This window comes from Manihot esculenta, chromosome 6 (assembly GCF_001659605.2).
Source record: "Manihot esculenta cultivar AM560-2 chromosome 6, M.esculenta_v8, whole genome shotgun sequence".
Taxonomy (NCBI): Eukaryota; Viridiplantae; Streptophyta; class Magnoliopsida; order Malpighiales; family Euphorbiaceae; genus Manihot; species Manihot esculenta.
This window is the reverse complement of record NC_035166.2, coordinates 23,963,520-23,975,879: the sequence shown is the minus strand read 5'-3', so window position 1 is coordinate 23,975,879 and position 12,360 is coordinate 23,963,520. Positions and strand designations below refer to the sequence as shown.

Genomic DNA, 12,360 nt, shown 5'->3' with positions numbered 1-12,360 from the left:
AATATAAAATGTTTAAATTATTTTATTATGAAATAAATCATACTAAATGAAAGTATGTGAATAAATTGTACAAAAAAAAATACTTAGTTAGATTTCAGAAAATAAAAAAAAATAAATCAACGGTTTTATTAAATCATGTAAAATTTGAAAAGATAAATCAAATTTCACTACTTTATATATATATAAAAAGATAAATCAAACTACTAATGATGGGCTATGATAATTATATTTTTTAAACAAATATAATAAATAAAATATCATGTACATTTTATTATAATACTGTTTTAATTTGTCCAACCCTTCTGGACTTGACTTAATTATAAATGTGATAATTATTCTTATTTTTTCTATGTAAATTTTATTGTTAACATAAGCATACTAATTATTATTTATTAAGTAAAAAATATTATTAATTTTCAATATAAATATATAATCCAAAAAAATAATAGAAATAATTTTTGAACTATATTTACAAAATTTCCTTCAAATTTTGGGGTCGGTAGTGTATATCAAATGAAGGAAACTCCTTGCTCTTCAGCTCTCTCCTTCTCTTTTCATTTCTCTGCGATCTAAATTTGTAGCTTTTAACCAGCACGGATCTCTCTTTTCCCTCCGATCTGTCTAAACCCGTGAGAGCTTTCAATCCATCTGCTCTTTATCTATTTTCAACAGCACGTCTCTTTTCTTCAAATCTTTTTCCTCTCTAGGGTTTCCAAAGTCACTTCCCCTCCCCAATCGGAAAAAAAGAAAAAAATTATTCAGGCAAGTAATCCTTTAAAATTTCATCTGCTTTTTTCTTAAACTTGTTTATTAATTTATGGCTATGTTTGTTTGCCGAGAAAGTGAGAGGAAACAAGTGGAGAGAGAGAGAGAGAAAGTGTTTTTGGGATATTGCGTAACTGCTACTCAGCCACTGCGTTTGTTTTAGTTTTCTCTTCTTTTTGATAACATAATTGCGATTGGTTCGCTTCTTGTTCTGTTGGGCGAGATTGGGAATTTTGTGTAGAGCACAACTTGATCTTATAGGGGGGCCATATAAACTAGTTTGTGTATTTTTTGTGCTTTCTATTGGATAATGGCTAATCCGTTTATTATTTTTTTATCGTGCTGTGCATGGTTACACATTGCGGTTTGAAAAAATGATACGGTAGCTGCGATGTTTTGTTTTGTGGAAGGATATATATATTTTTGGTTATCAAAATATTGGGCTGGACTTAAAAGTGTCTGTTGGAAGAGCAATATTCAGGGGAGTTTCTAATGCTCTTTAGGTCTCTCTTGATGAACTTTTTGGTTGCTTGTGGCTAGATTTTGGCAACAAATTTCAAATGCGTGAGAACTGTTTGGAGTTTATGCATGTCATGCTCTTGTTAGGTTGAATATGAGACTCGGACATGTTTTATGGATTATAGTTGAGATATTGTAGGTATATGTTTATGAAGTAAGCCTGCTGCATGTGAGGTTGAGATGTTCTGTATTGGAAGATGCAACATAATATCACTTGAAATTAAGAAAAACTATTTCAAAGAAGAAAATGTTGAATGTGGAGTTCGATTTGATGATTTGTTGCGTTTATTTACACACCACCGAGAAGGAGCCTCCACATCTCCTCTTGCAACCCTTTCTACTGACAAACAAAAAGGGTGGAAAGGTTAATGACAGGATTTGCCTTGGTGGGGTTTATTGGGAATTTGTTAGTGGAAGTCTTTATTCGATCAAGTTGGGCAAAAAGGATCAGGAAATGACAATAAACAGGAAGTGGACCATCCTTGTGGTTTTCGGGTAATTGACAAGGGGGTTTTAGTTAAAATGGCCTAAAGAAATGAATAAGCAGTACAACACAGTATATGGTAAAGTGGTTCCCTTTTCCAAGGTGGTTAGATCAAGTAAAATGTTGGAGAATGCTTTAAAAATATGAAGCTCAGAAGTTATTGGCTCTACTATAATAGTTCTTACTTGTTTGAGGAACTAGGAGTATGAAGGCCTAGAGCAGGTTATAGATTGTCATAACATAAGATTAGCATACAGTGATTTTAAGTTGGGTCCTTAACTAGTTTATGTTGCCAGTACCTTCCCCAAGAAATGTGGCATAGGTCATATGGTAAGAGAATGCAATATATATCTTATATCTAAACTTGGGTACTTAACTAGGTTGTGTTGCCCGTAGTTTCCTCGAGACAAGTAACATATGGTGGAGACAGTGCAATTGATATCTAAACTAAGGTGCTCACTTGTAAGTTCAGTGGTATGATTGATTTTATTTTTAGGGGAAGTGGAAGTGGTATTCCTACCTAATAATATACTAAATGCAATGGAAATTGTGTTTTTGGGTATGTGTTGGTGTCCTTTTTTTTGAGGCAAATAAATAGCTTATGTGTTTAACTTTGTTTATGTTTTTTACAGATCCTGGTTTTATAGCTGCGTTCACCTTAGGATAATATATACATATATATATATGTATATATATACATAGAGAGAGAGAATAATAAATAGTTTATGTACATGTTTTTTACATATCCTGGTTTTATAGCTACGTTCACCTTAGAAAAATGTATATAAATTTGGTACTTGTTGGCTGTCGATGTTGCATGGGCTGCACAAACATGTGTATGGACACATAGATGCACATATGGAAACACAAAGCACACACACCCTAAGAAGCCATACATGTTTCTATGTATCCTTGCATTTTCTGTCAAGCCCAATGTTGCTCAGCTCTTTTTTCCTCTCTCTCTCTCTCTCTCTCTCTCTCTCTCTCCCCCTTGTAACTTGAATAAAATGAATCTCGTTTGACCAAATTTTTTCTATCCTCAGTTCAGTTATTTGACATATGACCAAGTTTTTCCTTTGATCTTTATGAATTAGATGCCAAACTTTGGTACCTTGGTTGTGCATGCTTTTCAGCTGTTTTCTTGTTGAAATGTAAGAACAGCAAAATTGTTGCCATGTAGAACATTTTTTCCTATCCTACGCTTCTCTTCCTTTTACTCGTTCTTTTTATTGCATCTTACTGATTTATTTGTTTCTTATTTTCAGGTTCTGCAAATTCTTTTGAATGACCTTGCTATGACAAGTGAATTATGACATCAAGTATGTTGAATGGAGAGAGAAGGTATGGGATTTGTTCTCGTTTTTATTTTTTAATGAACTTTAAGCCCCTAAAATATCAGTGGAGCATAACCCTCTCTAGCGAAGGATGATGGGTGTGGGGCAGAATTGATTGTAATTGATTGTATTTCTTCCTTCTCTACATCTAGTGAATATTTGTGATTTTTCTTCAGTGTCATTAATTATATTAAATCTTGGATACCAGAAAAAATTGCTTGCCAAAAATTTGCTAATTGTAACTTTAAAGTTACTTTTAACTAGTCTCAATTTAAAGTCAAGGGAGATAAAAAAAGAAGTACATGGAGCTTTAGCTGTTGCATATCTACGGTTTCTTGTCTTAAGGATGAATTTTTGCAGATGGGCATCTGGAAGAAGAAGTGGCATGACTGTGTTGGGGAAAGTTGCTGTTCCTAAACCTATCAATTTACCAAGCCAAAGGTATTATGTTTTGGGATTAAGGTTTAGTAGAATTATTAATGAGAAGGCTCCTGGTTTATCCCTAATCAAATTACATGTTTTATTTGTATTATTTCAAGGTTAGAAAATCATGGTGTGGACCCAAATGTTGAAATTGTTCCCAAGTGAGTAACTTATCCACTATTGTGGATTTTTTATGCCTTTTGGTGGATCTTTAATCTTCATAAACTGCGTTTGATTCTGTTAATGTTCTTTTTTTTTTTTTTTTATCGCTCTCTTCCTTCATTGCTTCCCATACAACAGGGGTACCCATAGTTGGGGCAGTAGATCTTCTTCTTCTGCATCAAATGCATGGGGTTCTTGCTCTCTATCTCTAAATGATGATGGTGGTACTGGTTCACCCAGCCATCTTAGTGGCCGCCCTTCTTCTGGTGGAAGTAGCACTCGACCATCAACTGCGAGTAGTGAAAAAGCCCGTGAACCTATTGTTAGTGCATGGGGTACAACTTCTAGGCCATCATCATCTTCTGGAGCATTGCCATCAAATCAGACATCACATGCAGCTTTGCGTCCTCGTAGCGCAGAAACAAGACCTGGTAGCTCACAATTATCACGGTTTGCTGAACATTTGTCTGATAATTCAGTGGCATGGCATGCAATGGGAACAGCAGATAAGTTGGTATGTTTTTAATCTTAAAGGACACTGTTTAAGTTGGTGATAATGCTTGCTCTAAATGAACTCCTTCACTTTAATCCTTGTCATCAAGTTTTTGATATGTTACGTTATTGCAAATATATTCTTCTTGCTTTCGTGGAGTGTTGATCAGCAGAGTCCACTTTTAAATCCCTGCATTGGTACTGTGGTTATTTTTACGGAGGCAATTTATATCACAAACCTCAGTCATTTGTAGAAGAAGCCAAAGTATTCAAATGTGAAAACTGAAAGGTGCCTGATGCACCAGGGTGCCAATGCTTAAATAGTTGATTTGTTTGGTTAGAAATAATTGCAAGGTCAAAAAGAATATGATTGAAATATTTTACTAGTTTACTAAACTAGAAAATCATTCAACCCAAAAATAATAAGTGCTAGTTTTCATGCTCAATTTGCAGTGGCTGATGTATTAATGGTGGGAAAAGGCCAAAAAGAAAGAGTACATATTTCCAAAAAGAGAATATAACTAGCAATAGGGACTCATAATAGCATTATAAATACACTGCTATCTTATCTATATTTATGGATATGGTAGATGCTTTACTTTTCAAGTGCATTACAGTGCCATTAGCTTTTCCTTTCTGTTATTAATAGCACATCACAATACTCAATTTGATTTCTTTTCTACCCCTTCAGATATTAAAAGCCATAGTTTACATGGAGGCTTTTTGTCTGTCCTCACCATCTCTCTTTACCACCACTGGTTTGATGTTGGAAAGAAGTGGTTTTAGATGATATTTTGGATAATTGCAATATAAGGCAGAAGAATTCCTTTGCTGCACAAGTTTTGGTATCTGGGTTGTGAAGAATTAATTGTAGCTATCTGTTTGTTGTGTCCTGGAGTTATACATGTAATCTGCATTTTACTTGTGTGATTGATAGGGTAAGGAATCCAAACAGCAGCAACTAATTAAACAGAGCAGAAAAAATTGCAGTAGGAGGGAGGAGAGAAATTATAATTCATAAACTCAAAGAACACAAGTGTATTGAAGATACAAATTCTCTCTCTCACACCCCAGCAGTATGCAAATTTTCTCTCGCACACCCCAAGCTAGAAAAATATCTGGAAGAAAATACAATTTAAAATCATAGTATCATACCCTCCTCTTTTTTCTCTCCCTCAATTAATGGTAATCTTTTCCAATTTTCCAGCTGTCATCACATGCTCTCAGCACCTCTTTTTTCTGTTACAAATTCCTATAGAATTCTCTAGGATTCTCCCGGCCCTACCCCGCGACCCTATCAGTGATGCTTCCAGCAGCTGCCAAATAAAATACCATCACATTTCTGCTTGTCTGTCTGGTGGGTTTGTTTCTTTCTAAATTGACTGATGGAGCATATTTGGCCGTTTTATGCAGGGAGTAACATCCTCTAAGAATGATGGGTTTTCCCTGACTTCTGGAGATTTTCCATCCCTTGGATCAGAAAAGGACAATTCTGGAAAGAATCTGGACTCTCAAGGTTTTTATACCAATACTGCTGATTTGTGCTTTGACTTTGTGCCTTCCAGTGATTAGTTTAATGCTTGTAGAGCAGTTATTAGTTTGTGCTTTGCCCAGAACAAAGAAAAGTTTGCAATTTTTGTCTTGTCATAATATTTCATAGGTTAATTACCTCATCAAGTTTTATGCTGTTTGGAATAGATTCCATTTTAAGAGAGTTGAAAAAGCATTATCTCTTTTATCAATTTTGGTATTTTCAGGATCCTTTATTTGTTTTTCTTAGTACCATTAAGAAACATGCTGGTGGAATGCGGGTGAGATTCTTTATCTATTGATTTCCCCTGTTTGTTATTGTTTATATTAGTTGTACAATACAACATTTTAAAGCTTTTTAGATTTTCTTATAACAAGTGTATTTTCAACAGTATCTTTCATAACGTCTCATTCATATTTTCGTGTTCGTATAAGCTGGTTATATTTCTGTTATGCACAACCTGTCAATTATATGAAAATCTGTTAATTGGATGTTCTAATACGATGTTTCACGGAGTTTTCCTTTGAATTTCCCTATTTACTGTTTATTACAGATCATGATTCTTTTGGTCGTCCAGGCTCATCTTCTGCTGGAGTAGCATCCAGGAAGGAAGGGACTGAGGATTCCGCAGGTTTGTGTTTGCACTTGATTTTTATGGGTTACTTGATGGTTACTTAATTGTTATATGGTGGTTTTGGTTTTTAAGGTGATGTTTCTGCACATGCAAATGTGAAGAGTGGAGCTGAAGGTTCCTGGAGAAGAGAAAATGTGTATGGTGAAGATGGAGCCAGGCCCAGTGTCGAGAAGTGGAATGCTGATTTCCAACCATATCCTAATTCTAGTATCCCTCCTCAGCATTATGATGTGTGGCGTGGTCCTCCTGTTAACAATCATCCAGGTGCGGTTTGGGGTAGAGGACCTCCAGGATGTCCACCATTTCGGTCCCCAGTTGCCCCCGGTGGCTTTCCCATGGAACCATTTCCTTACTACCATCCACAGATTCCTCCTCCTGCTCTTGCCAATCCACAGGCAGTTCCTCCACCAGGAGCTGGTCCCAGAGGGCCCCACCCAAAAAATGGGGATCTGTACCGGCCTCATATGCATGATGCTTATATGCACCCAAACATGCCGCTCAGACCTAGTTTTTATCCTGGACCAGTGCCTTATGAGGGCTACTATGGTCCTCCCATTCCCTACTGCAATCCCAATGAACGTGACGTTCCATTTATGGGAATGGCAATGGGCCCTGCTACGTATAACAGGTACCATGGTCAAAGTATTCCTGATCCTGGCAATTCTCATGGTAGAACAAGTGGATATGGGCCTAGTAGTAAGGCAATGATTTTGGATCAAGTGGAACCCGTTCATCCTCAAGATAGTCAACAACCATACAAAGTTCTTCTGAAGCAGCAAGATTGTTGGGAGGGTAAAGATGAAGAGCAGAAGTTTGATGACGCTATGAAAACGAATGCATCATATCCTCTGAAGGGGGAGCATACGAGGAAGTCGTCATCAGGGGAGAATGGCTGGAGGGCAGATAGCAAGAAGGATCATGAGTTTGACACAAGAAGAATGGCATTTGCTGAAGAATCTTCTTCTGGGGCTGTTGACAATCAAAGATTTGTCCCTACGAAAGTGAAATCATCTGAAAGTGGGCTGAAAATGAACACATCTGATGTCAGTTCAGTTAAGAAATTTGAACATGCACCTTCTAATTTTCCTCAAGAATTGGCAGCTCCTAAAGGTTCCAGTCTGATTCAGAAAATAGAAGGTCTAAATGCAAAAACCCGGGCTTCTAATGGACGACAAGATACTAAACCTTTCACTAATAGGGAGGAGCAGAATAGTAAATTGCAAGCTGGTAATGCCGTTGCTGGTCATTTTACAAATGAGACGGGTATTGAGTCAAATGAGATGGGTATTGACTCTTTATCTCATGAAGAGACTTGTGTCAGTGGAATTATCAACTCTGCCCCACATGAAGACTGCTTTTCTGCTGGAGATAGGAACCTTGAATCAACAATAGTGAGTGGAACAACAATCCCCAGGTCAGTTTGTACCTCACAGGCTTTCATTGATAACATATCTGTTGCTCCATTGTTGGAAAAACGCTAATATGCAGACCTGCAGAAGGTGCACTCATGGCATGTACAGTAGAGCTGATCATCGTAGTAAAGGAAGATTTAGTCCTCAAGAAGATGATGTGTGGCGGAAAAAATCTCAAGTTGCAGATCCACAATGTCTAGTGTCAACTGCACATTATGAAATTTCTTCTGTTCATGGGCAAGACCATAGTTCAGCGGAGGCTCCTCAGAATTCTGTCTTGCATCCTTCACTGAAGGATGAGGGAGAATCAATGCCTCCTGCATCTGAGCCAAGCGACAGCCAGGCACTTTTCCCTCCACTTTTTTTTTAATGTATTCTAATAGTATGTATCTGCTATTATTAACTGATATTGTGTTTTCTTATCAGCGTGCTAAGATGAGAGAGCTAGCCAAGCGAATTAAACAGCGAGAGAAGGAAGAGGAAGAAAGGACAAGGGAGCAGAGAGCCAAGGCTCTTGCAAAATTGGAAGAGTTGAATAGGCGTACACAAGCAGGGGAAGTTGGAACTCAGAAGTTGGAAAATGTTCCTGCCTGTGCTATCCAGAATAGGCAAGAGGAATCCTTAAATCTTTCCCAACCAACCATGGATGCAAGCAAATCTGGAGCACCAAGTTCTTCATTTGGTTCCAAAACAAAGACTGTTGCACAGAGTAAACAGAAGTTGGAAACCATTCCTAGTAGTGTTGTCCAGAATAGGCATGAGAAAGCCACTACTGCTGTTGTTTCTTGCAAGTCAATTCCATCAAGATCGGCTCTGGGATCCAACCTAAATATGGTTGTGAATAGTGAAATTAACATGAATGCAGTAGAGAAATCTGTCAGTATTACAACCAATGTGCCTGTTGAGACACCAAAGGTTGTAAACAATCAGTCCATTGTGGTGCATGAGCAATTGAATCCATTCCAACCAGATAGCAATGGTGCTGATGCTACTTACTGCAGTGGTACTCCACAGGTTCATGACAGCAGTGCTAAGCAGAAGCGTACAGGCTATAGACAAAAGCAAAATAGCCCCTTGGAAAGAAATTCCAATGAGAAATTGGGCTCTTCCTCTGGAACTGAGGCATCAAAAAGCCATGCTGATATAGCAGCTAATGCTACTATCTCTCCTCAGGATGTTGCTGATGAGATTGATTCAATCTGTGAATCAAATTTACCTACGGTGGCAGCTGAGTCTTCAGTTCATCATAGAAGGAAGAACAAGAATGGGAAGAACAAGCAGAGTGTGGAGGAGGCATTGCCTGCAGCAGCTTTACCATTAGTGGTAGCAAAAGATGCTACTACTTCAGAGCCAAAGAGTTCCAACTCTTTGTTGGATCCTAGCTCAGGTCATTTCTCAACTGATTCAAAGGATGCAAATCAATCTTCAGAGCCGCATTTATGGCTAACAAATGAAGAAACCAACATCAGAGTGAATAACCAGTGGAGATCTCAGCATCCTCGCAGGATGATGAAGAATCCACAAGGTAATAAATCAATTGAGAAAAGCCACAGTGGTGATGCTGTTGTATGGGCTCCTGTGCGATCACAACATAGAACTGAGGTTTCTGATACAGCCAATCAGAATAGTTTAGTTGAGTCTGTTCTGTCCATAAAGAATGTTCAGCAGGTGCAGAATAATCCAAGAAACAAGAGAGCTGAAATGGAGAGATACATTCCAAAGCATGTAGCCAAAGAACTATCTCAACAAGGTAGCAGTCATCAAGCAGCTATTCTCTCATGTAATCAGATTACATCAGATGAAACTGCTGAAAGACACAAATCTGGTTCTTTGGGCGTTGAAAGCTCCCTAATCTCTGGCACGGCTACTGTGATGTTTAGTCCTGCCATGGCATCCAGGAATGGAGATGTCAGGCACAATAAGTCAGGAAAAAGACATGGAGCATGGCACCAACATGGTGCAGCCGAATCAACTACTTCATATCCGAGAAGCAGTTCTCAAAATTCAGTCGAGGATGATCAGTGCCACAAAGCTGATGTAAGTTCTGTAAACGAGCAACCAAGGGATTCTGATGATTGGAATGCTTCTGATGGATGGAACATGCCTGAAAATTCTGATACAGCCTGTACTATTCCTTGTTTAAAAGATCAGGGTGTGACTGCCAGAGTAAAGCAGCAACCACACAAGGGTCATAAGGGCACTGGATACCATCATAATCCTGATAAAATGTACATTCAATCCGTGGCTCCTGATAGGCATCAAAGAGAGTCACTTCTAGCTTCAAAAGAAAATAATTCAGCTGGGGAACGATCCACAGCTCATTGGCAGCCTAAATCTCAGTCCATTTCAGCCGCTAGTCATCGTGGACGCCAGACAAATAGCAGCATGAATGAAGGCAGTGATGATGGTAGGGCTATTAAGGAGTCTACTCTGCATGGAGGGCCACTCTTACCTCAGCCAGATAGGGATACTGCTGCAGTTGGGCCTCAGTCTAACTCTTATCATGATCAGTCGCCATCTAAAAAGAATTTGGAAGAAGCTCCAACTATTGGGCAAGAGCCTAAGGGGGAAAGGAAGATGACTGCACAGAGAGGACGTCCTGGTAGCCCCTTTGAATCATCGTCTCCTAATTTGGATGTTCGGTATGAGAAATACATGTCTTCAGGGTTCCACAAAAATGGAAATCAATATAGCCGTTTCAGTAGAAACCATAAATCTCCTGGAGATAAGAGTGGATCTAGGAAAGATAGCAAGCAGCATAATGTACCTGCAGCCCGGGAAGGACAGAAACATAATTCACATTACGAGTACAAGCCAGTTGGGCCCCACAATAATAACAAAGCAAACAACTTGGAACCCTCTGGCACAGGGTATAGAGAGAGGGGCCAGGGTCACTCGAGGCGTGATGCAGGCAACTTTTATGGACGGCAAACTGGTAATGTTCAAGTAGATGCTGGTCATGACTGAGGTGAAATCTGGAGGGTTTTCTTTTGGTAATGTCTAAGACCAACTTCCACAGATATTTCTGGCTCGATCCTTTACACTTTCAGGTATTCTGGTTTAGGAAGTCATTTTCAATTGTAAATATAATTTGATCAACCCAACTGATGGAATGTGCATTGAACAGGGCTTGGAGGAAACTGATGGTGTCAAGGCCAAAAAAGATATATTGAGATTGGGGGAGTTAGTTGATGTGGTTGATTTCTTTTTATTTCTTTTCTTCTAAATGTAACTGATCTGATAGGTTTAATGTGGTCACAGTATGCATTCTGTGGAACCCTCGATGTGTTTTGAGCCGTGTATTCGATCTTTATTCCTTTGCTCTTACCATGGGATACCGGAAAGAATGAAATAGAGATGGGAGCTTTTCTGGTTCTCCTGTTTAATCTCGGCCCTTTTTTTTCCCGATCCTTTAATACCCTAAAGATAAGTTCAATGAGGCGAATGGGAAGAAAAACTGCAAATGAAAACTTCTCCCTGTTAATTAAAATTTATTTCTAATATATTTGATTCCCGTTTAAATGAATGAATTATTCACTTTCCTGAACAAATATATGTGTTGCATACTTTTTCTGCCAAGACAAGACATAAGCTCTCTTGATCCACTAAATCATAAAGTGTGGACAGGTTGTATATTCTGAATGTTATCCTGTTGTTCACGTCTCAGGTTGTTCCAGTACACTCAAGGTGCCAATCTCTCTTGGACTATTTTTCCAATGACAGTTCCTGTTGTGTTGTAACTTTCGTAGTCCCAGGAGCTGGGCCGTTTCAGTCGTCACCTGAAACCCTATGTTCGGAGCAGTCTGTGTTGCTGTGAGGAAATACTCGGGGTATGCAAATGTTGCTAACTGTCTCAGAAGCTGAAAAATTCCCTGTCCGCTTGAGCAGGTCTACATGAACGAACACAACTTCTACAGAAAGTAAATTTTCATGCTCCACTTCTCAGTATGATTCTCTATTCCATATCCTGGGGCGTGTCGATGAAGTATTGGCAGATGTGAATGCAACTGAGGCTTGCGAATACAGTAAATCCCCGGGTATGCCAGTTTGACTGAAGTATTTATGTGCCTGAAGAAGCCAGTTAAAGATCTATAATTGCAGTTAATTAAGTTCCCTGTCTATGTAGGACCTGAAACATATTATCCCCTGTATTTCAGTTCAGGCTTGTGTATTTACAGTGGTGGAGCCGCCACCAGAAAATTTTAAAATCTATTATGTGGGGTTTTAGGTGATTTTCCCTCGAACATTAAATAAATAACTCTTCAATCCTTCCAAAAATTTTCACAGCAACACTTCACCTATATTTTCTCCTTTTTTATATTTTAATTCATAAAATTCACTCCTAAATCTTCAAACTTTCAACTTTAAAGTCTTCTACTCAGATTTTTCTTCTCTTAAATTCACTATTTTTTAAATTATTTTTATACATTATTTTTTATTTGTTAGAAGTAATTATATATATATATATATCAATTATTGATAATTCTTTTAATTAAATAAGAAAAAAATTATTATTAAATCTCTAAATTTTTAAAAATTTATTAATTTATTCCTATTTTAAAATTATACAATTAAAACATCTTTTTATTTTATAAAATTAAATT

General features: G+C 37.9%; 1 protein-coding gene across 2 annotated transcripts; it reads left to right on the top strand.

The window, feature by feature from the left end:
* The first annotated feature begins 482 nt into the window (after positions 1-482).
* On the top strand, positions 483-12,034 carry LOC110617277 (protein MODIFIER OF SNC1 1). 2 transcript variants are annotated; one of them, XM_043957852.1, is made up of 11 exons: positions 483-762; positions 3,034-3,109; positions 3,463-3,543; positions 3,642-3,686; positions 3,826-4,201; positions 5,593-5,695; positions 6,264-6,341; positions 6,417-7,758; positions 7,841-8,099; positions 8,183-10,806; positions 11,424-12,034. In XM_043957852.1, exons 2-10 carry the CDS (start codon positions 3,078-3,080, stop codon positions 10,721-10,723), a joined length of 4,857 nt encoding a protein of 1,618 aa, XP_043813787.1. In that variant the 5' UTR covers positions 483-762; positions 3,034-3,077; the 3' UTR covers positions 10,724-10,806; positions 11,424-12,034. The 2 variants fall into 2 exon arrangements, with proteins under 2 accessions (XP_043813787.1, XP_021615652.1); XM_021759960.2 differs by lacking the exon at positions 11,424-12,034 and adding an exon at positions 10,884-11,142 and having other exon boundaries at positions 484-762.
* The last annotated feature ends 326 nt before the right edge of the window (positions 12,035-12,360 follow it).

Bases quoted from the DNA above. Each gene is read 5' to 3' on its own strand.
- LOC110617277 (XM_043957852.1), top strand. From the start codon at position 3,078: ATGACATCAAGTATGTTGAATGGAGAGAGAAG. The intron at 3,544-3,641 runs GTATTATGTTTT...TATTATTTCAAG, and splicing joins ATCAATTTACCAAGCCAAAG to GTTAGAAAATCATGGTGTGG. The intron at 3,687-3,825 runs GTGAGTAACTTA...CCCATACAACAG, and splicing joins AATGTTGAAATTGTTCCCAA to GGGTACCCATAGTTGGGGCA.